At 43.4% G+C, this 24,307-nt stretch overlaps 2 protein-coding genes across 3 annotated transcripts in view; both read left to right on the forward strand.

Moving 5' to 3' along the window:
- The window catches only part of ankrd12 (ankyrin repeat domain 12), a 30,639-nt gene extending 22,168 nt beyond the window's left edge, over positions 1–8,471 (forward strand). The window contains 7 exon segments of the mRNA XM_029452985.1: positions 143–290; positions 909–3,760; positions 3,762–5,399; positions 5,808–5,906; positions 6,153–6,296; positions 6,421–6,516; positions 7,174–8,471. Of these exon segments, the coding sequence (XP_029308845.1) occupies positions 143–290; positions 909–3,760; positions 3,762–5,399; positions 5,808–5,906; positions 6,153–6,296; positions 6,421–6,516; positions 7,174–7,359 (5,163 nt within the window). The 3' untranslated portion in view covers positions 7,360–8,471.
- Positions 8,472–10,031: 1,560 nt separating this feature from the next.
- twsg1a (twisted gastrulation BMP signaling modulator 1a) lies at positions 10,032–23,534 on the forward strand. Of its 2 annotated transcripts, none has more exons than XM_029454219.1 (5): positions 10,032–10,623; positions 11,598–11,756; positions 18,161–18,260; positions 21,606–21,866; positions 22,939–23,534. In XM_029454219.1, the coding sequence occupies exons 2-5, from the start codon at positions 11,631–11,633 to the stop codon at positions 23,118–23,120; spliced, it is 669 nt and encodes a 222-aa protein (XP_029310079.1). In that variant the 5' UTR covers positions 10,032–10,623; positions 11,598–11,630; the 3' UTR covers positions 23,121–23,534. The 2 variants fall into 2 exon arrangements, with proteins under 2 accessions (XP_029310079.1, XP_029310080.1); XM_029454220.1 differs by lacking the exon at positions 10,032–10,623 and adding an exon at positions 10,736–10,883.
- The last annotated feature ends 773 nt before the right edge of the window (positions 23,535–24,307 follow it).

The raw sequence follows: 24,307 nt of genomic DNA on the forward strand, positions 1-24,307 counted from the left end.
ATCTTGAGCCGTCCATTATCAAAGGACGGTGTAAAGGACAGTCGTTTCAAATCCAACTTTTGAGTCTTTACTTCCAGCAATCTCTGTTGTGTATATTTGTTTTAAGATTCTCAATCTCCATTCTTGCCTTTTTAATATGCAGATTGTGAAACTGCTGTTACGCCACGGTGGAAACGCTTTCCAGGCCAACAAGCGCGGAGAGCGCCCAGTGGACGTAGTAGACTCTCAGGAGCTGGAGCAGCTATTAAAGGGAGAGGTGCCACTGTCGGACCAAGAGGACAGCTCTTCAGGTATGCAGAGAATGCTGCGGCGTTTATATATAGATATACATATAGCCTCATAAATAGACCTATAACATTTAATGCTATTACATTACTTTAATACTGTTTACATTGTGTTGTTGTGGTACATGCATACTGATTTTAGATTTTGGTGTTCGTAGGTCAAGGTCACTGTGACCTCACAAATCATGTTTTTGACCATAATTCAACAATATATGACAATTTCACAAATGTTTAATGGGAAAGAATGATAGTGATGACCTTTTTTGGTATTTCTAGTTATATGTTTATATATGTACATGGTAGTCAAATGCTTTACCTTAGTTCAGCTCTACTGCCCCAGTCTTAAACAGCACGTCTATTTCTGTCTACATTGAGAGCAACAAAATGCCAGGGTCAAACTCACTTACACACTTACTTGGCAGATAAAGCTGATTCTGATTTTATTTACTTTAGTACTTTTTCCCTTTTTTACCACCAAGGGAAATAATATTGTAGTAATTTAACTTGGAATAAGTGTTTGCTATACCATTTAATCTTCAATCAATGCTTGTGTTTGTATGATGTATAAAGTGCTTTATTGACTTTCATTCTGTCATTTTAAAATAGATCCTGTCTTCTCTGCAGAGTCGGAAGACCCTCCGTCTGTCAATCCATCCAGTGTGGATGACAACTTGGAAGACTCTGATACTGAAAAGGACTCGGACGGCAAACCGGCCACGAAATCGTCATCGTCCGTTCCAGGCTTGGACGAGTATGAGTTCAAGGACGAGGAAGAGGGGGAGGATCTCAGTAAAGCCCTGAACGACAGACACATCCTCCGGAGGGAACTACGCCCGCAGGAGAAGGAGGAGAAAGATAGGAATCATGTGGCAGGAAAGCAGAGTGGAAAAGGGGATTCGTACTCGAAGTCCAAAAAGCAGAAGACCTCTCGTGTCCACTGCAGCTCGGATACGTCCAGCGACGAAATGGAGAGCCTTCCCGAGAAAAGGAATTCCCCCACCTGCTCTCAGAGCTCAGAGAGCCTCAAGGCGGATACAAGGTCTAAAAAGGAGAATGCTGAGCAAAAGGACAAGGACAAGGGCAAAGTCAAGAGGAAGAGCAAAAGCCAGAATAAAAACAAGGAAAACCAAGAGGATGGGAAAGAGAACAGCAAAACTTTGGTCCTCTCTCTCGCAACCGTGTCCGAGAGCACAGAAAAGGGTCGGGAGGAAGACTCCTTCAAGATGTCTTTCAGTCCTAAAGATGACTCATCCGTCCACCTCTTCCATTTGTCGTCCATAAAATCTCCAAAACTGAACCACAGCCTGACAGACAAACAAACACCACTCAAACAGGAAAATACTAAGATGTGCATTTCAATCAGTGACAGTTCATGTCCGGTGGACAGTGTCAAATACAACCACTACACGGAGGCAGACTACTGCACCGAGGGCTCCAGCACCAAGGGGTGCAAACACAAGGAAAAGAGCAAACACCAACAGAAAGACTCCAGTGGAGACGGGGACGACGGTCGTTTGAGTCCTTGCAAAGACGGCAGCATAGGAAACAGTGTAGACAGCTCTGAAGGTGCCTTAAGGAAGACCGACTTAGACGGCAAAGTGGTAAAGAAGCATAAACTTAAACACAAGGAGAAAGACAAACACAGGAGGGAATATGAGGCAGAACGCAGCCGCCACAGGCAGAAGGAGGCCAGGAAAGACAGCCACAGGAATTTGGAGTTTGACAGAGAGTTCTGGAAAGAGAACTTTTTCAAAACTGATGAGACGGATGAACATCTGCCAGTGAAAAAGGAAGGTGAAGATAATAGTTCACTTCAGAAGACCTCCGATTCCCCTCCCGTCAAAGATGAGAGAAACACGAAGGAGAAGCACCCGAGCAGCAAGGAAAAGAGGCCAAGAGAGGAGCGAGAAAAAGACAAGGCCGTGAAAAAAGAGCGGAAGGAGGCTGCTGGTAAAGAGGAGAAGGTAAAGGATTCAAAGCTGAGTGAGCGTGACGAGCGGGTGGACTGCCACGGCTCAGGGCGGATTCCTGAGGAGTCGCTGCAGAGCAACAGCTTGAAAGAAGAGACCGAAGAGAAACCCATAAGTGGGATCACAGCTGATCAAGAACAGCTGGAGCTCTCTGAAAAAGGCTCACGCGAGAAAACTGACAAGAGGCTCCCTGGAAAGGAGAAGGATTCAGAGAAAATGGAGAAAAGGCATCCTGACAAGGAAAAAAAGGTTAAAACGGAGCACCCTGACAAAGCTGAACCACAGAATTCAGTGGACCGTTGGAAGGAAAAAGAAAGGACAGGAGTCGTTTCTTCCCACTCGCCTGGAGATAAAAACTACAAAGAGAATGAGAAACTGAAATCTTTATCCGCAAGTAAAAAGCATGAGGACGGCCGGAAAAATAAAGATAAGTTTGATAAACGGTCTGATAGGGAGAGGCAGGACAGAGAATATAGTGTTGGGGATCACAGAGAAAAGGAGCGCACCAACTCTGATAAGAAAGGAAAACCTCTTGAGAAGAACGCGGATCATAGCAAATCTGATCGTTCGAAAGAAAAGGACTGTGAAAGGAAAAAGAGAGATAAAATAAAAGATGGAACTCTTTCCTCAAGCTCCAATCTAAAATTACTTTTAGAAGAGAAGAAGAGCTATCTGTCCGAGAGCAGCAAGTCCTTATCTACAAAATCAAAGGAGGAGGTTGCGAGAACACCAGAGAAGGATCGTAGAGACCGGGACAGAGACTCTGATAAACACAAGGACAAGGATAAGGACCGCCACAAAGACCGCTCCCAGCAGGCCAAAATCAGCAAGGCCAAACCCAACGACACGGATGCAGATAAGGCCAAATCAAAAGCCTCGCCAGCAACACGAGACTCGAAGCCCAAAGAGAAAAGGCTCGTGAACGATGACTTGATGCAGACCAGCTTTGAGCGCATGCTCAGCCTAAAGGACCAGGAGATTGAGCAGTGGCATCGCAAACACTTGGAGAAAATCAAACAAAAAGAGCGAGAAAGGCTTAAGCAGCGGCCTCTGGCAGATCCAGGGAAGTCCAAGCCTAAAGACAGAATGAAGACTGAGCCGTGTCTGAGTAAGGAGCTCATGCGCTCAAAAAGCTCTGAAGCCTCCGATGTCCACAACAGAGATAAATCCCTGAAGGACGGCACCAGCCCCAGAACAATGTCGCTTGATGGTAAGAGTTTGCCCTCTATCAGCGCAAAGGTCATGTCAGCCGTGGAGAACTGTCTGACCATATCACCACGACCAGAGAGTGAGCGCTGCGGCCTCATGTCCAGGTCCGTCTCCTTGGTTTCTGTCGCTAGCTCAGAGGATTCATGTCAGGCGACGACTTTAACACCCAGACACGTTGAATACGACTCAGACATGAACCTGGAAGCCTCAGACTCTCAACCTGGGTTCCTCCAATCTTCCCTCGTCATTCAAGCCACGAGATCACCGTCTGTTCACGACAAAGATTGCAACAGTCTTCCCTGATGTCCCGCAAAGCAACCGGACGCTGCTGCCCAGCAGACATGAATCCCCGTACCTCAGGGCTATTCTGGACGAGGATGCCAACTCATCGACTGAAGGTAAAGCTGCTGAACATCTGCCAAAACCCATCCAGACTTCTGAGGAGCCGGGAACAAGAGAGACGTCGGCAGAAACGGAGGAGAGCCTCGTCAGTCAACAGCAATGTATGAATGCAGTTGCTGATCCAGCCACAGAGAGAGAAGGGAGCACTCCTGTTGGTTTAACACCACAAATCTCAAACAAAGATCCTCCAAGTAAAAGCCTGACTCTTCCAGAGTGTAGTAGCTCTCAAACGGGGTCAACAGAAAAAGAAAAAACTCTTCCCTCCGCCGATCCTCCTCCTCCTCCTCCTGTTGTTGTTGTGACGGACGTCCACTGTCCGATGGAGAATTCCCTGGCAGAGAGTAGTAACATGGATTCAGATCGACCGTCGACACCTACGGCTTGTTTGTCTGCTGAGACGTCAGAGCTCATAAACACCAAAACCCTCCAGCAGGACGCCACTGTTTCTTGTGCAGAGAGTGTACCGCAGACAGAATCAGGTACCACACATGTTGTTGACGTTAAAGACGATCCTCTTGAGAGTGCCGATGGAGCAGAAGAAGAAGAAGAAGAGAGTATGGAGCCGGAGAGCTTCAGAATGGACTGTAGAGGAAGTCCTGTACCCTCCACAAGTTCGCACATTCCCAGCTCCTCGGCAGGGGAGTCCTTGCCAAGCTTTAGCCTAACAAGCAATGAGTCCAAATGTTCTCAAGAGGAGGATATGGATGTAAATTATCAAGACTGCATGGACTCAAAACCCACCAGTGACGCTGCAGGTTCGTGTTTCGATGCCCTGATGGAGAGAAAGGACAGTACACCTCCAGCATCGTGCTATAGTGCGAGCCCTGAGCACAAGGCTGAAGAGATGACTGACGTCCCACAGAGCTCAGACAGCAACAGTAGTGCTGCTGTTTTTGTTGCAACAGAGAGTTTGTCAGTCGAGGGCGGTGCAGCAACAGAAGGCTCATTTGAATCTACAGCAGAGGCCAGCTCGGAGCCGATGGAGTTGACGCCTTCTGATGAGAAGCCAGAGTCGTCTTCAGCTGGAGAAGAGCGGAGTCAAAGCATCGTCCCATCTGCAGCTCAGACTGACAGCAGCAGCAGCACCTGCAGCAGCAGTAGCAGCACCTGCAGCGCCTCAGGGAGCTCCTCTCCACAATCTGGAGACCGGGACTCTGATTCCTCGGGGGCTAGATTCAAGCTTCGCTCTGCAGACGAGGAAGTGGACATCCATGTTCCCCATCCACGCAAGAGAAAGATGCCTAAAGCGTCGTGCTCCCAGCCGTGCTCCGCGACGCAGCAGGATAAGGAGAGAGGCCAGCAGTCTCTAGCTGCGATTGTGGACTCTGTGAAGCTGGAGGAGATTCAGCCCTACCAGACAGAGAGGGCCAACCCTTACTACGAGTTCCTGCACATCCGGAGGAAGATTGAGGAGAAGCGCAAGGTGTTGTGCAGCGTCATCCCCCAGCCACCACAGTATTATGATGAATATGTGACCTTCAATGGATCCTACCTCTTAGATGGGAACCCACTCAGCAAGATCTGCATACCAACAGTGAGTTCACGTCAGACTCTTTAGTTGCATGGTGTAACGACATCAATTGGCCTTTTCTAATTCCATCAATTCTAATGTTATGAAACCACTCTTTATTGTTGAGGCCCTGTACTCCAAGCTATGACTAAAGATGTTCGTCGTCAACCTCCCCCCCCCCCCCATGACTAAGACAAGACAATGACGGGACGGCACAGACGTCATTGAACACTGACTGACTGTATCAACGTGCAATGTTGTTGAAGTTGCTGTTTTATATAGCGTCATGTAAATACTCAAAGGAAATAAATATACACGGACAAGATGAATACATTCTTCTGACTGACGCCTGCTTTGCTGAGTCATCAGACTTCTCACTGCAGCGTTGACCAATGTTTTAAACTTCCTCTCCATTGTTGTGCGTTTGAACAGATAACTCCACCTCCATCGTTACCGGAGCAGCTGAAAGAGATGTTCAAACAACAAGAGGTGATCCGTATGAAACTACGACTACAGCACAGCATTGAAAGGGTACGCACTTTAACTTCTGGAGGGTTTTGTTTTGGTTGGGTTGAGTACCTCCAGACATTTTTAGTGCCACTTGTAGCAGCTGAAATGGAAAAAATAGTTTAAATAAATTCCTTTCTGTGACATTTTAAAGCCGTTTGTTTCGTTATTACGCCCTCTTGTCTTAAACAAGGAGCATTAAAGATACCTGCTACAGATGCTTTAATGTCAGATTTTATTTAATTTGAGTAATTTTCTTCCCTTTTTTAGGAAAAACTGATTGTTTCAAATGAACAGGAAGTCTTAAGAGTCCATTACCGGGCAGCAAGAACACTCGCCAATCAGACTCTGCCTTTCAGTGCCTGTACAGTTTTATTGGACGCTGAAGTGTACAACATGCCTCAAGACACCCAAGTATGTTGCTTCTCCTTACCTGTGAGGTTCTTCATCCGTCACATGTCTTGTTTTCAGTTTGTTCCTAATGGTAAAGTGTAGAAACGCCGTTTGTTTGATACGTTGTCGTGTGTTTGATTCACAGAACGATGATGGCAAAACATCAGTGAGAGACCGATTCAACGCCAGGCAGTTCATGTCCTGGTTACAAGATGTTGATGACAAGTTTGACAAACTGAAGGTGAGATCGCTGCTTTGTTTTCACAGCCCTTCTCCGTTTACAGGTTGTTGTTGTTTAACATAATCTCACACGTAAACCAAAAAACATTTATATTTGAAATGAAGCAAACCTGTCGTCATATTTATGTGTTGTCGTCCGGGAGTGTAACGGAGCATTAAATAATCATGATCAAATCGTACAATAAAAGTTCATATGAGCAGCGGGTCAAATAAACAAAGTGATGCTTTGATGGCTGCGGGTATAAAGGGAATTCTGTAAACTTTTATTTTTTCGCAATTGCATTTCTAGTAGCACTTTAGATGTGACGATAAAGGCTTTAAGAGTCTGCAGGTTTTTGGTTTAGGTACCTTGAAAGTGCCTGAAAAGTGCTTGAATTTTACTTAAACTCTGCATTCAACAACAAGGTGCACTTGTCGTACAAAGTAAGGAATGATCTCATGCAAACCAACGAATACCACATTTATTGTCTTTTTTTTGCAGCACTGCAAAGTTATCCATGAAATGTTGCAATTTTATTTTTGCTTTTTCGTAAAGATGTTACTTTTATTTCAGGAGTAACATCTTTTCTTGACCAAATCTACCTTGGAAATAGACATTGTCGAGCTAAATAAGAACGTCTGGTTGGATAAGATGTTAACGTAGGTTTTCCCTCCACAGACGTGTCTTCTGATGAGGCAGCAGCACGAGGCCGCGGCCCTGAACGCCGTGCAGCGTCTGGAGTGGCAGCTCAAGCTGCAGGAGCTGGACCTCGCCACCTACAAGTCCACAAGCATCTTCGAGATCCCCGAGTTCTACATCCCGCTCGTGGAGGTCAACGACGACTTTGACCTCACCCCGATATGAGCTGTAGTACAGACGTGCTTTGCCACAGTGGCGGCCATATCACGAGAGGCAGCGCGCACATTCGAGGAAAAGGAAAGAAAAATGTGAAGCACTTAGAATGTGGCGGTAAAACAAAAGAGCATTTAGAAAAGACACAGTTTTTACTCCAGCGCTCTTACAGTCCAAACCGGCACGCCCACCACGAGGACGGGGAACGAGGACTGACTGTTCGTCGTGCAGGAAAAGGAGGTCGAGGCCAGGGGAAGCCCGGGGAGCAGAGACCAAACGTCGGGGCGGGCCGGGGCGGGCCGGGGAGCTGCAGAGAGAAGCAAAGTGTGGACGACAACCACCTGCTCCTGCTCCTCATCCAGCAGGGTCACACAACTGAAAGAGTTCAATTGTTTTCAAAGTGAGTGTTCATACATTGTGTACAGACTGTGCTCTTAATTTTTTAACTTATTTTATACATAAGAAATTGTGCATTTGTAAATAGCCATGTAATTATTGTTTTAAACTTGTAAAAACAAAAAATAATAGATATTTTCATTGTAAACTTGTTCCGTCTCATGTTTTACTGGACCAAAGTTGGTTTTTATATCAAGTGTCCTCTTCTTCGTCCGTGATGTTCTCGTTGTTGTTAGCTTAAAATCTTAAGCACGTGTTGGCTTTTTGTTGTGTTTTTTGTTTTTACTGTTTTCTTCCTTCCTCATCTGGAGTTCCACGCCACAGCTGGTGTTTCTTGACTTTGGCAATTAAATGCTGTGCATGCGTTGCGTTGTTTGTACTTTTTTCCTAAAAAGCTGTACTGTGGACTTAATTGTGAAGTTTACTGAAGTGTTCCAGCTCTTCTTTTTTTTTTTGCGCCATTGTGTTATGTCCCTTTTTGCGGCCTCACTCCCCGTGTGTTGTCCATTGTGTCTCGCGCACATTTAAAGTCTGTTGTGGCTTCCAAGGGAAAAAAAAACACATACTTTTACAGTTTCAATGTGAGATCACAACAAATCCTATTTTTTCAACATAATGCCTTTTTGAACAATAGTTCTAAAAAATGTCTATTTTAATATTTACTTGTTACATGACTTGTACATATTTGTAATATATAATTGAATAAATTTTATTTGTTGTGAAATTAAGTGTTGGATTTGGTGTCATTAATCTTAACGCTGCACAGCTGAATTAACTCATTCATTAATTAATTGATCAATCAATTAGTGTCTAAGTGGTTGTCAAGCGAAAATGCCATTTACTGGTTTCAGCTTCTTAAATGTCAGGGTTTGCAGCTTTTTTCTTTTCCATTTGAATATATTTTTAGCATTGATATGACGCAAGTAAGTTCAAGACTGTGAGAAATGGCAATGAGCATTTTACAATCCATAAATCAGTACATTTAAACAATCAGGTTGCATCTCTATAAATAATGGTCGTATTGCTGCAGTTCTATCTTCGGCCAGTAGATGTCGCTGTGCACAACACTGACCATCCAGACTGAACAAACTGAGGTTGAAACATGAGAGTAACTGCGGCCTCATCCAGTGAGCATTAAAATGCAGCTTCCACATGATCGCATCAGTAATGTGTAAAAAGACAAACTTTTATACAGTATTGTATTGCCACTAAATATCTTACTAGTGAAGCAGTCTGTACTTGTTATTGTCGGGCACTCGTATCATCATATGAAAACTTTGCAGGGTTTTATAACACTTACAAAATGACCAATGAAATAAAGAAAACACCTACGCATTATAAACCTGGTGAAGGTTGGATGTTATTGCACTGCTGTGGTATTATGATTTAGTTTATATTATATATTATATATCTATTTAGTAGATATATTTATAATATATATATTTATATATATAGAGAATATATAGATATATATTATATAGAAAATATAAGATAGAAATATAGAGATAAATTATATAGATAAATATATATATAAATATAATATATATATGAATATAAAACTAATGCAGTAAGACCACAGCATTATTTATATATATATATTTTTAATATATAAGAGATATATTTTAAGAGAGATAGATATATAGTAGAGAGTTAGGTATAAGAGAATAGATATTCTATATATATATTATATACAGAGAGATATATCTCTCTTTTCTCTCTCTCCTCTCTATCTCTCTCTCTCTCTCTTACTCTCATCTCTCATCTCTCCCTCTTACTCTCATCTCTCTCTCTCTCTCTCTTCTCTCTCTCTCTCTCTCTCTCCTCTCTATCCCCTCTCTTTCCTCTCTCTCTCTCTCTCTCTCTCCTCTCTCTTTTCTATATCTCTTTTCTCTCTCCTCTTTCTCTCTCTCTTTTCTCTCCTCTCTCTCCTCTCTCTTCTCTCTTCTCCTCTCTCCCTTTCCTCTATCTTCTCTCTCTCTCTCTCCTCTTTCTCTCTCTCTTCTCTCTCTCTCTCTCTCTCTCTCTTTTCGCCTCCTCTCTCTCCTCCCTCTCTCTCTCCCCTCCTCTCCTCCCTCTCTCTCTCTCTCTCTCTCTCCCCCCCACCCTTGCCCCGTCTCTTCTGTCATTGGAGGTGTCTCTGTTCCTCCCCTGCAGGTTGGAAGTGCGGCCTGTTGTGGTGTTTGATGAAGTCTTAGGGAAACACGTGTAAACACATGTGGAGTGAAATGGCCCATCAGAGCCTCTCTCTCTCTCTCTCTCTGATGGCAGACTCTCGTTTCCACAAATGAGCTCGAGGGTTGGGGGGGCGGCTTCTCAGCGGGAAGTCTGCAGTTTCACAGCTTCCGAATCGCCCTTTCTCACCTAATGAGCGCACTCACAAGGCCGCTGATAAGGCTGCAGACAAAGGGCTGTTTAATGGAGTGGGGGGGTAGCTCGGAAAAGGATTTCTTGTGTTAAAAAAAGGAGTTAAAACAGAGCCCACCTGAGCGGCGAGAAATGACCCGAGTTTGGGCTAAAAGGAGAAGATTTTACGCACAAGACTTTTACGCACAGCTTGGCACAGATGTACATTTTGTCTCTTGGTGTTCATGGTGCGGTGAGGCGGATCATACGTGTCCGTCACCCTGAAGACACTCCGGTGTGTGTGTGTGTGTGTGACCTGAGGCCCGGTGTTTTCCTCCACAGACGTTGGAAAGAAAATGGAGTGTGTGCCTTTAAGGCGCCCGACTGCCTGTCGCTTTCTGCTGCGGAGAGACTGACGCCCTCTGGACACAGTGGACACTTGAGCGGCGGCAGAACACCATCCTGGAGAAGTTCAAAGAGAAAACAGCCACTCTCCCTCTTAAAAAGAAAAGTCTCGGACTTGTTAACAACGCTGAGGTAAGTTTAAAACTCCTCTCTTTATTATTTCGCTGTTTGCTGCACTCGCTTCTCTTGCGGCTGCGCGCGAGTCAAACAAAGTTTTGGTGTTAGCGATGATCCCCAAAAAAAAAAAAAAAAAAAAAGAGGTGAAGAAACGCGTTCATGAGTGAGGGAGCTAATGTTCCTCACATGTTTTCTGCTGAAGTGGAACAACGTGCAGCGAAGTGGTGAAGTGTAGAAAAGCGGACAGCGTGTTCACGCGCTATACTTCGGGAAAAGTAGGTGAAGGGAGCTGATGTTGCCAGATGTGTGTGTTGTTATCCCTCAGTAACAGTGTGAGTGAGTTCTGGCTTTGAATGAAATGTGACGCAGGCCTTTTTAGAAATGTGATGTTTACATGTCAAAGTTTTATACTTCTTCTGGATCACAAAGCTGCGAGTTTGACTTTATTTTGAAATACATTTACATCGGTTGTTGCTGCACTCTGTTGCTCTTTAGCACTAACATTTAGATTTCAGATATCAAAGTGTTGATGCAAAAAAAAATCCTTTACTGCTGCATAAGTACACACATAAAGAGAATACAGGTTAAAAACAAACACTCATAATTGTTTTAGTCTAAAAAAAATCTACTCACATTCTCCAGAATTTTACAGTTCGAGCTGCAACTAATGATGATTTTCATTATGAATTAATCTGCCAATTATTCTCCGGATTCATCGTTTGGTCTTTTAAAATAGTGAAACGTCCATCCCAGTTTCTCAAAGTCCATGGTGAGGTGTTTAAATGTCTTGTTTTGTCATTTCTTGCATTGAGTTCTGTGTCTCCAGCTCAGTTTGAGCGTTTCCATCATGCACCACCTTTTTTGTCCTCCTTATCTTTTCTGCACCAACTGCAACGCTTCACTTTTTCCTCCTGTGGAATGTCAGTGATGAAGTTTTGTTTATTTGTGCTGGTCTCTGAGGTCCTGTCCTGTGTCTCGTGTTGATGTAGGTGTTTCCAGTGCCGTGCTGGTGAGCCGTCAGGATGAGGCCTGGTCAGCTGATCCTCCCCGCCGCCGCCACTCTCCTCTTCCTCCTATCAGGACTGTCTTTGACCTCCGGCTGCAACAAAGCGCTCTGCGCAAGCGACGTCAGCAAGTGTCTCATCCAGGTAAAGGACGAGGACATTCTTCACACTCCATTAACACACTTTTTCTTCCCAAATGTTGGATTTTACTACATTTGTAGCAGGAATGACTCCTCTTTCCCCTCCTGGCTTCACTTTCAGAGTCACAATCAAGCCAAACGTAAGCCACTTTACTAGCAGAGGTCATTTGTTGTACTTTAAACTCAGAACATAATGAAGGGAGTTCTGTTTGTTGGTGTTAAACGGCTATTAAACGACATGAAAATGTGGTTTGCATCAAGATCCAAACATGCACGCGGTCTTGTGTTCTCTGTGAATGTTTAATTCTCTACATCACTGCTCACTAACAAGCTTCGTGTTTGCAGAGCGATAATCTCATCTGTGCTGCTGATCATTTCTGTAGATTAAAGTCGGAATCTTTTCTACGCGAGTGCAGCCAAGTTCAAGCTTTTCATCCTACAGTGTTGCAGCTGTTTTTGTGTAAACAGAGTTTGTTGTTTCTCTCTGACGAGAGCACACATTTAATGTCTTCTGCAGCCGGAGTCGATTTCAAGTTAAGAGCGGTCAAACCCTTGTTTTAATCCTGTTTTAAATTAGCATTAAACCGGCAGCACGGACTTAAAAACTACAGAAGAATTATATTCCCCGGCTGTCGTTGCGTCTTAAAGCAACTCGGACAATTTTGTTGCAAACGCTTCACATAAAAACACAAACCCAAAGTGTGTCCGTGTCCGATCTGGATCGGAGAACAAAGATGGAATCTGTTGTGAAGAATTCAAAAATGCATTCCTTCGATAAACCGAGTAAAGTCTGGAGGGAAGGGGTTTTTCCCTGAGCGAGCGGCAGAGGAGCAGATGCTTCATGGCACACCTGCAGGTCAGTTCCAGAGAATACGTTGATTTATTATTCTCACACCAACTCCTCTGTTGACTTTCTAGCATCACTTCCTTCGTGTCACTTTTTCCCCTCACGCCTGAAGCCCAGTGGGTGAGGGGCAGAGGGTGGTACCCCGCTACTGAACACAAACTCTGTCATGCGTTTTTGTTATTTTTAAGGGGGGGGGGGGGGGAATATGAAGAGAAGTGTCGGCCCGTCTTTCCACCTCTTGTCAAGTCAAATGTGAGCTGCTGCTTGTCCTCTGTGTGTGTGTGTGTGTGTGTGGGTGTGTGTTTGTGTTTGACCTGCTGTGTGTTTAGTGGCCCTGCCTCTCCCATTAACATCTTTTTAAAGTACTGTATTTAACCTGCTTCACCTGTTTGACCTCAGTCACTGTGAGGCTGAACTACAGCTATTATTTATTTTCTGTAGGTAGTCGAGGTAAACCGGATTCCTTCCACAGGAAGTTGAGCTTTCTACGCAAATAAAGGCTTTTGTTTTGAAAGGAAATGTGGAAAAGAGTCGGCATGGAGGTGGAAGATATGACACGTTTCAATTAGAGCTGAAACGTTAGGTTGATTTTTATTATAATATATTTTCTTTAGGATAAAGCATTTGTTGAAAGTCTTTAAAGTTGCAATGTTGGAAAAAAAGGATTGTTTTAGCATTTACATTTTTTTGAAAGATTTACATTTTTAGATGAATGAATTGAGCGCCCTCTAAGGATCCTTAGAAACCCTGCTGAACACCACGTTATAAGGAACATGTAATCTTCAACACAGGGCCACAGAGTAAGTAAATACTGCTCGCCTTACTTTAGTGGCTCCTTAACAAATGTGCAATTATTAAATGACCTTGACTCCGGGGCCCTCAGGGGTCCGGGGCCCTCAGCCGTTGGTAATGTATCCGTCAACCTTCACTAAGTTGTGCATCGCTTCAAGGGAAACTCTCCTCGCGGCAGCTATTAACGACACAACAAGACGCGCAGTACATAAATACTTTAAATATATACAGTTAAACACAACTTTAAAAAAAAAAAAAGCTTGCACCCATCAATTACAAAACCAAAAAGGCAAAAATGTAGTCGCTCTACGGAAACACCGCAGCGCCCGTTACAGAGGAATTAAAGAATCTCTCGCTTTTTACTTTCGGCAACTTGAGTCTTAAGTTTAAAAAGTTAAATGTGACTTTACTACATGTAGCGCGCCCGGCTCTGCGTTGCACCTGTCGCTGAAAGACGACGTGCAGACGAGTAGGCCTGCAACTATTCATATTATCCGTCCATTAAAATGTTTTAGTTCACTAAAATAGAAATGATTGAATCGCCCAAAGTCCTCTTATAGCTTGTTTTTAATATAAAGAATCATTCAAAACGGAGGAAATCTGCAAATTGTCACATTTTAAAAGCCGGACCAGAAATGATAAATTAATAAATTACTTCTAACTTGTAATTTGTAATAAAAAGTCAAGACTTCATTTTCCAGACTTACAGATTACATTGTTTTCCAGCATTTTCTACTTATTGCTCCAAACTTCTGTTCCTCCTTCCGTCCAACTCGAACCTCCTGCGAGAACATTTGTGGTCGCTGCTTGTTCTTCTTCTTCTTTGCTTCCAGGTGGCTTATTTTCGCCCGATGAATCATTGTTACTCTGTAGCTTTCGGGACCCCGCCGACTCGAACTCGCTAGCTGTCAGAGGCGAGAGCGATGGTGCGTGTGTCGTGAGGGAGAAACTCTTCCTGCCTCGAGCCCCTCTGTAGAAGCTCCATGTTGCTTGTGATTAGTGGGATCTGCTGTCCGACGCTCGCTTTTACGCTCTGCTGCCATCTCAAGTCATTTGTCTGAATTCCCCAAAACCCCTCAGGGTGGGAGAACATAAGAGGAGGGAGGGGAGGCTAAGGTCAGGAGGAGGTGTGTGTTGGGGTGTGTGTGGTGGGGGGGGGGTCGGCGGAGGGAAATTTACAGTTTGGTGCAGAGGTTCACCAGCCGACTGTGCAGCAGGGTGGGGCAGCACATTTTAAAGTTAACACACAGCAGCGGCCGCTCGACAGGACGAGGCAGCACATGTTCACTTTCTCTCCAGAGTCCTTTTGTCTCCATGCAGCTGAGTTTTCACTGATTACAGCAAGTTTCCTCTTGAGGGAAGCCTAATGGGAGCTCTTAAAGTCGTCGAGAAAACCTCCTCCAGTTCAGAGAGGAAGTTTCTGTCCTTGGGGTTGTTTATTCTGTGAAAATGCCCGTCACGAGTCTTCTAATTGCTTCTTTTGTCCAAAAAGAGATTAAATTTACCATCATATGAGACAAAGAAAAGCAGCAACTCTTCACTTTTCTGAAGCTGCAATCGGAGAATTCTTTGCTTGATAAATGACGTATTACAAAACCATGGGCCTGTAAAACGATCTGCATGTCACCATCTCCGGGTGAACGTTGTGTGACTCAGAGATTTGGCTGTCTTTGTGCTTCTATTGCAGTTGTTGTAGTTTTCTTCGTGTGCTATTTAAATTCATGACTCTTTAAAAGTTTAGCGTAACGCTCTCTAATTATCAGCTTTGTGTGAAAAGATTTATTTGGTGCTACAAGCCAGGAACAACAATTCAGAGTAGGCCTATTGGCAACTAAGTATGTTGATTACACAAGCTGTAGCTGTAGCATCTTTATTTAGTGAACTTTAGAGGTGTTGGTCGACAAATCTTATAACATTTGACAAGAAGCCGTTTCTGCCTGCTTAAAATGTTATGCTAAGTTAAGTTCAACGCCTCCTACTTCTGGTGACGTTCTAGATGTTAACTAGCTTGTTTTAGAAGATCTGGTTTGTAAAGCTAGGCTAGCAGTTCCCCCCCGCATCCAGTCTTTATGCTAAGCTAAGCTAAGCTAATCACCTCCCGGCTCCAGCTTCATACTTAACGGACATGAGAGGTGTCGATATTCTCATTTTATAGTTAAATCAAATGTTGAACTATTCATTTAGAGGGATATAGTGCTTGTATGTAGATATTTTAAACTTTAGAAGGGCTAGCCGTTTCATGTCTTTATGCTAAGCTACGCTAAGCTAAGCTAACCACCCCCTGGCTCCAGCTCAGTCTGTTAAAGCCTCTTTTATAGCCATGAAATGGTTGTTTAAAAGTGTTCTGAGTTGTGAAATATGAGATGCATGTTTTCCCCTGGGCAGCTGTTTAGTTTTTTATAATTCCACCTTGTGAGAGTCACAATTACTCATGGGATCAGATCTTGATCAGAGGTTTGGGGATTGAGAGGCTGGTGATTAAGTGAACTGTGTGTGGTTTTGCAATCCCTCACTTGGTGAGTCATTGGAGAGTCTTTCATCACTGCCAGGACTGTCTTTGTGTAGGAGATGGCTTCTGCGAAGATATAAAGGAGGAGAAAAAATAATAGAGAAGAAAGCAAAAGGGAAGAGACGCAGAGAGGGAACAGAGGGAGGGAGGAGAGGCTGAAAAAAAAAAAACAAGGGAGGGAAGGAGGGGAGGAAAGTGTGTTGTTTGGGGGGAGCAGCCATGTTCTGTTCTCCAGGTGTTTTCTTCTCCCTCCCCCCCTTCCTCCCTCTGTTTCTCCCCCCTCCACCCCCCTCATCGCGGTGACCTTGACTTGGAGGAATGTGCTCCCTGTTCTGTGTCAGGAGAGAACGGGGCAGGGGGGGGGGGGAGAGAAAGAGGAACTCACCCACTTTTCAACCCCACCTTCACGTTTTGTTCCCTTCACGTCCCCCGAGACGAACTGAAGTTGAGGAATGAAGCTATTTAAGTGTTTTGGAGAAGAGTTATGGGAGCAGCAGAGGTTGTGTGTTTTTTGGATGTTTGCAGACAAAACTTTATATATTTCCTTCCTTCTAGAAGAAGCAAACATTAAAGGTTTGCTTCGCAGCTCCCCCCCCCCCCCTCCCCCCCCGCTGTGTTGACGAGCGTGTGTATGAAGCATATTAACAAAGATGAAGCCAATGAAGCAGATCTATCATTCATCATCTGACGTGCAACATGTTGTACTAAATATGTCTGAGCTGTACGCTTGAAGCTTGAACTTGAGGTATTGGAGAGAACAAGTTTAAATCCTACTCAGCTTTTTAAATCCGGTTTAGTCTGTTACGTTGTTTATTCAGATTGTTTAGCTTCATATTACTTATGTGTGTGATACTACAATATAATGGATTTATGTTTCGAAAACAAACTGTGCAGTGCCCGTTCGGGATGCGCTCGTTGTGCCGCTGCTTCTTGGGTTTGGAAGCGTTTACGGTAGCAACTTCAGACGCACAAAGAGACGTCTTCATTTAGAGGGCGACGCACACATCCTCATTTCTGTCTCCGGTAACGGACAGGCGCTTCATTTTGTAAAAGGAAACCTGCAGAGATGTCCCACAGCGGCCATTAGAGGACGGGGCCGCGCTGTTGTGTGGCTTTTGATGCGCGTCAATTTGCACTTTTACGGCTCCGCGCAGGCGCTAACCAAAGTCCGACTGGTTTTTCCGCAGATTTCTACAGAACCGCTCATCCAAATAACTTCACGTGCGGCACTGCTCTCCCTCGGGTCCTCGGCAACACACACGGCAAGCGTGAAGTAGATCGGACCGAGGGTTGGCGAGATAATCGAAACTCAGATACACACACACACACATGCAAACACACAGAGAGACAGCTGTCAGTGTAGTGTGAGAAGCCCTTTGCTTCTTCTGTTATTTATATTGTTTGTTCGTCTTTTCTCATTTCAAAGTTCTGTATTTCCCTCTAAAGAGTGTAAAGTTTAAGTACACTGCGTCTCAGCTGCAGTGGAAAAACCATTCAGGAAAATAATTTGAAAACTGTGAACGTGTCCGAACCTGCTCTGTTCATGAATGGAAATACAGGTTTATTTTTTCTCTCGGTTACGACGGTGTTGCATAGTTCGATAGATACCACGCATGCCGTCTGCAGTAACAGTTACTGTACAGGACGCCTGCCTGTCTGTGTCGGTGCTGTGCGTCTCCGGTTGGTTCAGCAACATGTCCACACTGAGGCTGCTGCACCGACTGCATTTGACTAAAGTTGCATTAATGAAGCATTTTGAAATACAGAATTATGCTTGTTAACATGATTTTGAACTGATTTGAAAGATTTCCTTGACGTACGGCAGTGGGATCTGAGGGTCTTCAAAATGTCAGAAAATGTCGATCAATGTTTCCCAGAACTCAAGATGACGTCCTCAAATGTCTTGTTTTGTCCTCGACAGCAATGATATCCAGTTTAGTCATAAAGGAGTAAAAGAAAAACGGAACATTTTCACATGTTGGAAGCTCAAATCAGAAAAAACCCTCCTGATTTATCCAAGTAGGTGTTGATTCATTTAATAGTTGACAACTAATCTATTAATCTTTTATCGTTGAAGCTCTGCTCCACGTTTCTGCCAAAATATCTGTTTTTATAAGCAAACAAAACGACATTTCAGTCTAATTATCAGGCCAGCAGACGGAAATATCCACAACACTTTGTTGTGGAGCTTTGGTTCTGTTTTATATGTTGCATGCATGTCTTTAATGTGTGTGTGTGTGTGTGTGTGTGTGTCTTGCAGGAGCTGTGCCAGTGTCGTCCGTCCGATGGGAACTGTTCGTGCTGTAAAGAGTGCATGCTGTGTCTGGGGAACCTTTGGGAAGAGTGCTGCGACTGCGTGGGTGAGTGCAGCGCCTCCATTTATTAGCAACATATTTTAAAGCTGACAGCGAAGTTAAGTCAGCATATCATTTTGGACTTTGTAGCCCACGCTCCGGGATGACTGTTGAACATCTGCAGAAGAGATTAGTGCCAGCTAACATTTGCATTTGAGTTGTATGAATGTGAATTAGTTTTTTTAAATCTGAGGAACAGTTTAAAGTGAAACCACGGGAGTGAAATTGAATTTGATTTTAATTTAGTGCGCGTAACTCCGACTTCAGATTTAGTTTCCTCAGTTCATCCTACATGTGGGACATCTGGAGCTACTGCTGCTCGTGTCCACCAGATCGACTCGTAGCTGCCACACAAATAAATTATAAATTGGATCCAGAAAAGAACATTTTATACAATTTATTTAAATGTTAGGACACTATTAATGCTTAAAGTTTTCTATTCCAATATTTTATTTTAATTAATTTAATTGACACCATCATTTTTCAACAGTTCATAACTTTGACATATTATCTTTATTATCATCCATTTAATATCCTAAAATTAGATTCAGTTACATTCGATTTTATTGTGCATATAGATTTATATAAAAATGAATAGTAACCCCCCCCCTCATTTTATCATTTGTGTCCAAAACATCTGTTGTTCAGAAAGCAGAGACTGGAGGAGGCTGTCGTTACATCATAATATCTGATGGTACAATATTTGATCACTGTGATTGCAACATGTTTAAGGTGACTCTGGCACTAATCTCCTTCCATACATGTGACACTTCAGTCTTGTTAATCTCTGCATCGCCCCGCCGCAGAGCACTCTCTCCCGGTGAAGTGAGACCGTGGCTGTAATGCACTTGACAGTTTAAAAAGGAAGCAGTTTGTCTGAGTGTTGCTGCTCTGATACGAGGCGAGTGTGAGGCGAGTGGAGCCAGATATCGAAGGTGCCTCTGAGAAGTGACGACGTGGAGGTTAACGCAAAGCAGAGCCGAGGAGGACTCGCTGTTTATGAGAGCGTAGGAAATTAAAGGAGTATTGTCACTACTAAGTAGCACCTTCGCATGGAGAGGAAGTCTCGAGGTCATCCCAGAAGATCAAAGCGCGAAGAAGCCGGAAGAGAGACGGGACGAGGAGGTCGACCCGCGCGCATGAACTTTGACTTTCAGTCCTCCCAGCGAGGTGCGGTGGGGGTGTAAACTCCAGCCAGAGCCAAAACAACCGGATTTGTGAAACAAAAAAAAAACATGCGGCTTATTAACTCCTCTCTTCAAACCAGCAGGGGCGGAGTCAGAACCTCGCGAATGGGGCACGGATTCAAAGGATGGGGGCACATTGGTAAAATGAGTAAAAGTGTGTGTGAAGACAAAAAGAACATTTTAAGACTTGGTTCTTGGACACAGACGTGTAAAAGTCCCACTCAAGCAGTCAGGCAGACCGGGTTGTTGTGTGTCTTTGTGGTGGTTTTGCCTCCTTTAGTCATTTTTACATCTCATTTTGCAAGTTTTTGATCTCTTTGTGGTCGATTTTGAGTAACTTTCTGGTCGCTTTCGCGTCTTTCTGTTTGTTCTACATCTCTGTAGTCATTTAGCATGTTTTGTGTCTTTCTTTGTGTCTCTTTGTGGTCATTCTTCATCTTTTTGTGGTTGTTTTGCATCTCTTTTAGTCATTTTTACATTTCATTTTGCAAGTTTTTGATCTCCTTGTGGTTGTTTTGCATCTCTTTTTAGTCACTTTGTATGTTGCCTCTCTTTGTACTCCTCCTGGCTGTTTTAAATCAGTCATTTAGCATGTTTAGTGTCTTGCGCAGCATCTCATTTGGTCTCGCTTTGTGGTCGGAATTCGTGTTTTTAAGGCCGTTCTGCATCTTCCCTGTTTGTGTTCATCTTGCATCTCTCTTCAATCATTTTGCTGTTTGGAGTGTTTGTGCTCATTTCTTATTTCCCCACCCTTGTATCTCTTTCTGGTTGTTACATTTCTATGTAATCGTTTTGCATCTCTTCGTTTGCCCTGCAGTTGTTCTCTCTCTCTTTGTAGTCGTGTGATTGAAATATTGGGATGGTGGACTGTGCCACACTTGGCTGCCCCTCTGGCTTCGCCCCTCTGGCCCCGCCCCTGCAAACAAGTGGGCTCTCAGATCGGCTTTGACGGACAGATATTACTGTACGTGCTGACAAGGAGGCTTTATTAAAACTCTTTCAAGTGGAACACAAACACAAGGATCTGACACCGAGCGCTGAACTCGCTGCTGCTGCTGCACAGATGTTACGGTGGTGGAGCACACTGAGGACAGCATGTCGCTTTAAGCTTGAATATATTTCTCATTTATACGTGTTCTTCCTGTTTTTTTTCTTGTAGCACTAGCCTTATGACCACTTTAAGTAAGTTTCCACTCTAAACATGTTATCTGTGCCAAACGCTGGATACTTTGAAGTGTGTATCTGCGAGTGGTTAGAGCTGCCCAGTAGAGGAGCGGTGGGAGAGGACAGTGTGTATTTTAGAGGAAGGGAGGAGGAGGGAGGACCCATGTGTACGCTTTATCTAAAACAGCTGTTCTGGCTCTGCTTTTAGCATTGGTTAGTAATCCAATTCCTCTGTCAAACTCCGTTCCCCATTAAATGATTTACCCATTAGCCGTAATTCACTTTGACTCATTTGAAGGGTTCGGTAGATCCTATCTGAGGATGTGGGGACTTTGGCAAGTGATTACTACTGTATTTGGAAATTAAATGAAGTGTTAAAGGGATCTTAATTGAGACAAGATACTCTTGACAGCTGTGTGGTTTTACAAAACTGCCCTTGTGAGTTGAAATCATGTGTGAAACAATTGAACGGTTAGACCTGTCCAATGTGCTTAAAGGCTCAGTTCAGCCAAATTACAAAAAGAAACATATAACCTTTAATCTTTATCTAGACGTGCAGATACGTTTGGGTTTTATTTAAGTAAATATATAAAATAAAATAAAGACGTGTTTAGTATTTACCCAAATCTGATATTGTGACAGCTGGTAGAGGGCTATAGAAAATAATAATCTGTAAAAGAATAAGAAAGAACATTTTGAAATATAAAGAGGAATAAATAAAATTAAATAAAATTAAAAGAATAATTAGAAGCATTTCCATTCATTTATTTATATATTTTATTAGTTGTTTTTTTTGCATTTTAATTACTCCATTTGTTAATTAATTATTTTATTCCTTTTTTATTTATTATTCTTTTCCTCATTGCTTTTGTGTTTCCATATTGTTTTCGAGACGAATGCTGTATCTCCAAAATCTGTGCAAATAAAGCTGCGATCTTTAGCGTGGCTGAAAAAGTGACACGACTTCCCGTTAACGTCTTCATCCGTCTCTTCACGTCAGGGATGTGTAACCCCAAGAACTACAGCGACACTCCGGCCACGTCGAAGAGCACCGTGGAGGAGCTGCACCGCCCGATCCCCTCGCTGTTCCGCGCCCTCACAGAAGGCGAAGCGCCGATCAACATGATGGTGGTGTCCTTCCCCGTCGCCGAGGAGCTCTCCCATCACGAGAACATGGTGTCCTTCCTGGAGTCGCTCGACAGCCAGCAGCAGAACGTCTCCGTGCCGGGCAACAGCATCCACGCCAGCTATGACACTCAAGGTAACAGCTCACAAAAATCCATATTACTCCATATACTGAAAATCCCTCTTCACAGGAAGTTTGAGATTCAGCTTTTCAGAATAAAATAAGTTTTAAATGTCTCCAAAATAAACACTTTACCTGCGGTGGAATGTTTTTACTCAAGTACTGTAAATACAGTTTCTGAGGTACCATTTTATGCTACTTCATACCTCCTACTCTGAGCGAAGTATTGTACCTTTTACTACATATATAGAATATATGAGCTTATAAAATATGAAGCATTTATGTAATTTCTCAAACAATAGGCAAAAAAATAGCTTCTTCCAGCTTCTCAAAGATAAGAATTTGCTGCTTTTCTGTATTTATATCATTTAGTTTTAGATTATTGGTTAAAAATAAACTGATTATTAATAATAAACTGATTATTCAACAATAAAACAGCAATAATTGCTACTTGCAGCGCTATTGGAGAGAAGCCATCCCGTGCTTCTGAGAACAAAAGTTATTAGTTACTTGATGTTTGATAATGTTTGACCCCCCCCCCCCTGCACTAGATGTGCTTTGCTAACATACTTTGGTATTACATAGTTTTCTGGTCCTGTCAGGTCCAGTCAAATTTTTCATTTCACTAAGACCTGCGGTAATAAAATCCAGCCCGGCCCGGAGCTGAAGCGACTACAAAGTCTCGAACTAAGACCAGTTCGGGTTGGGTCAGGTTTTCATCACTTCAGGGGGACCGGACTGCCAAAAGACCTCCAGTTCAGGGAATCGTAACTGGGTTGAAAGTGTTGTCCCGCTGCCATTTCTATTTTATTTTCACTTGTGGGTGTTTGGGCCGTCTACCTCCTAAAGACACGCTCATAATAGTTCCCACAGAGGCGAGCAGTTAACTCATTAAGCTAACCAACACATATGGTCATACTTATTTGTAGCAAATTAATTTCCCCCTGAAGTAAAAGTAGGAACATTGAGGGCTAAAGGTAATTACTTTAAAAAAGTTTTTTTTATAAACCATGTTTTACTGGATTTGTGACTCACATCTTGTTTTTGTTTTCTTTCTTTCTTTGCCTTTTTACTCTTTTCCTTTCAGAAAACATGTGCACAGTGGTCTACTTTGACGACTGCGTGTCTATCCGTCAGTGCAAACTATACTGCGAGTCAATGGGAGGATCCAAGTACCGCTGGTTTCACAACGCCTGCTGCCAGTGCATCGGACCGGAGTGCGTGGACTACGGCAGCAAGGCTGTGAAGTGCATGAACTGTCTCTTCTGAAGTGCGGGCACATATTGGTACCAAATGTCTGGGCCATACCAGAGGACTGAGGGCAGAGGAAACTATGACTGTTATGTGTTAGCATTCCTCAGTTACCTTGTAAAATACCCCCTACACCCCCGCCTCCTACCCCTGCAAAATTTGTTTTTATTCTGCTGTTATGTTTCACTGTATATTTTTAGATATGTTTTCAATAGTGTTTTTTTTTACTAGAGGTGTATATGAATAACGTATTTTTACAATTATGGTCTGCCAAATCCCAGTCTCATGCCAAATAAAGAAAAGTTTGGTGACATGGACTGTTTTGTGTCACAGAAAGGTGTCTGATCTTAAAATATATGTTCTCCCATTTGCTTAAAAAGATGTGTAAAGGGAAAAAATGAGTGGAATAGTAAATGTTTGTTCTCCCCAGTTGCCCCGTCTCCTGCTCTAATCTTAGTCCAGTTTTGCTCGAGTCAGGAAACACATCATTTCCTGGGGAAACAAAGTTGTTATTATACCATTCTGATCCACAGGTGTTCCAGTACTCACTGACCGTCTCATGCAAGCGGAGGGAAAAGGGAACGTTTACCGATGCCAATGTTTCACCGCCGCACACAAATGCTCTTTGTAATGCCGGTGCGTTTTCAAAAGGCAGCAGGGTGCCCTATCACTGATTCTGTTCCCAATTGGCATGCAACAGTAGTTTGCACAAGCCAATGTACCGGCCGCACAATGAGACCTTGTTTGTCTTTTCTTTTTTCTTTTTTATGATATTGAATCACGACCTCATTTCGCCATTGCAGCTGTGGGTTTGGAGCAGATGGTGCCAACAAAGATCAGAGGACAAATGTGTCTCACATGACCGGTTGACCACCAGTCTGCTGATCACAACCACAGCGTTTGGGAAAGTACACATGATTCAGAATAGCACGTGGTTTCACCGAATTTAGATGATAGCTGCTTTTCAAAACACTGTTTGACAGTTTCTCTTGTACACAGGCTTGTATAACAGCACACTTGTGGTTAGAATCAAAATGAGACCACAGCCTAAACATTTTTCATTAATACCAGATCATCCTGGGACAAGAAAACCTACATAGACTATACATGTGCGGTGAGGGAACCAAGCTCTGTCTGGAAAGTCCTCATGCAGGCAGGATATTGTGTATGAACGTTTTTATTTTCTAGGTGCTTAGAATTGTCCT

Source organism: Cottoperca gobio, chromosome 17 (genome assembly GCF_900634415.1).
Source record: "Cottoperca gobio chromosome 17, fCotGob3.1, whole genome shotgun sequence".
NCBI lineage: Eukaryota > Metazoa > Chordata > Actinopteri > Perciformes > Bovichtidae > Cottoperca > Cottoperca gobio.

Bases quoted from the DNA above. Each gene is read 5' to 3' on its own strand.
- twsg1a (XM_029454219.1), top strand. From the start codon at position 11,631: ATGAGGCCTGGTCAGCTGATCCTCCCCGCCGCCGCCACTCTCCTCTTC. The intron at 11,757-18,160 runs GTAAAGGACGAG...TGTGTCTTGCAG, and splicing joins TCAGCAAGTGTCTCATCCAG to GAGCTGTGCCAGTGTCGTCC. The intron at 21,867-22,938 runs GTAACAGCTCAC...TTTTCCTTTCAG, and splicing joins CGCCAGCTATGACACTCAAG to AAAACATGTGCACAGTGGTC.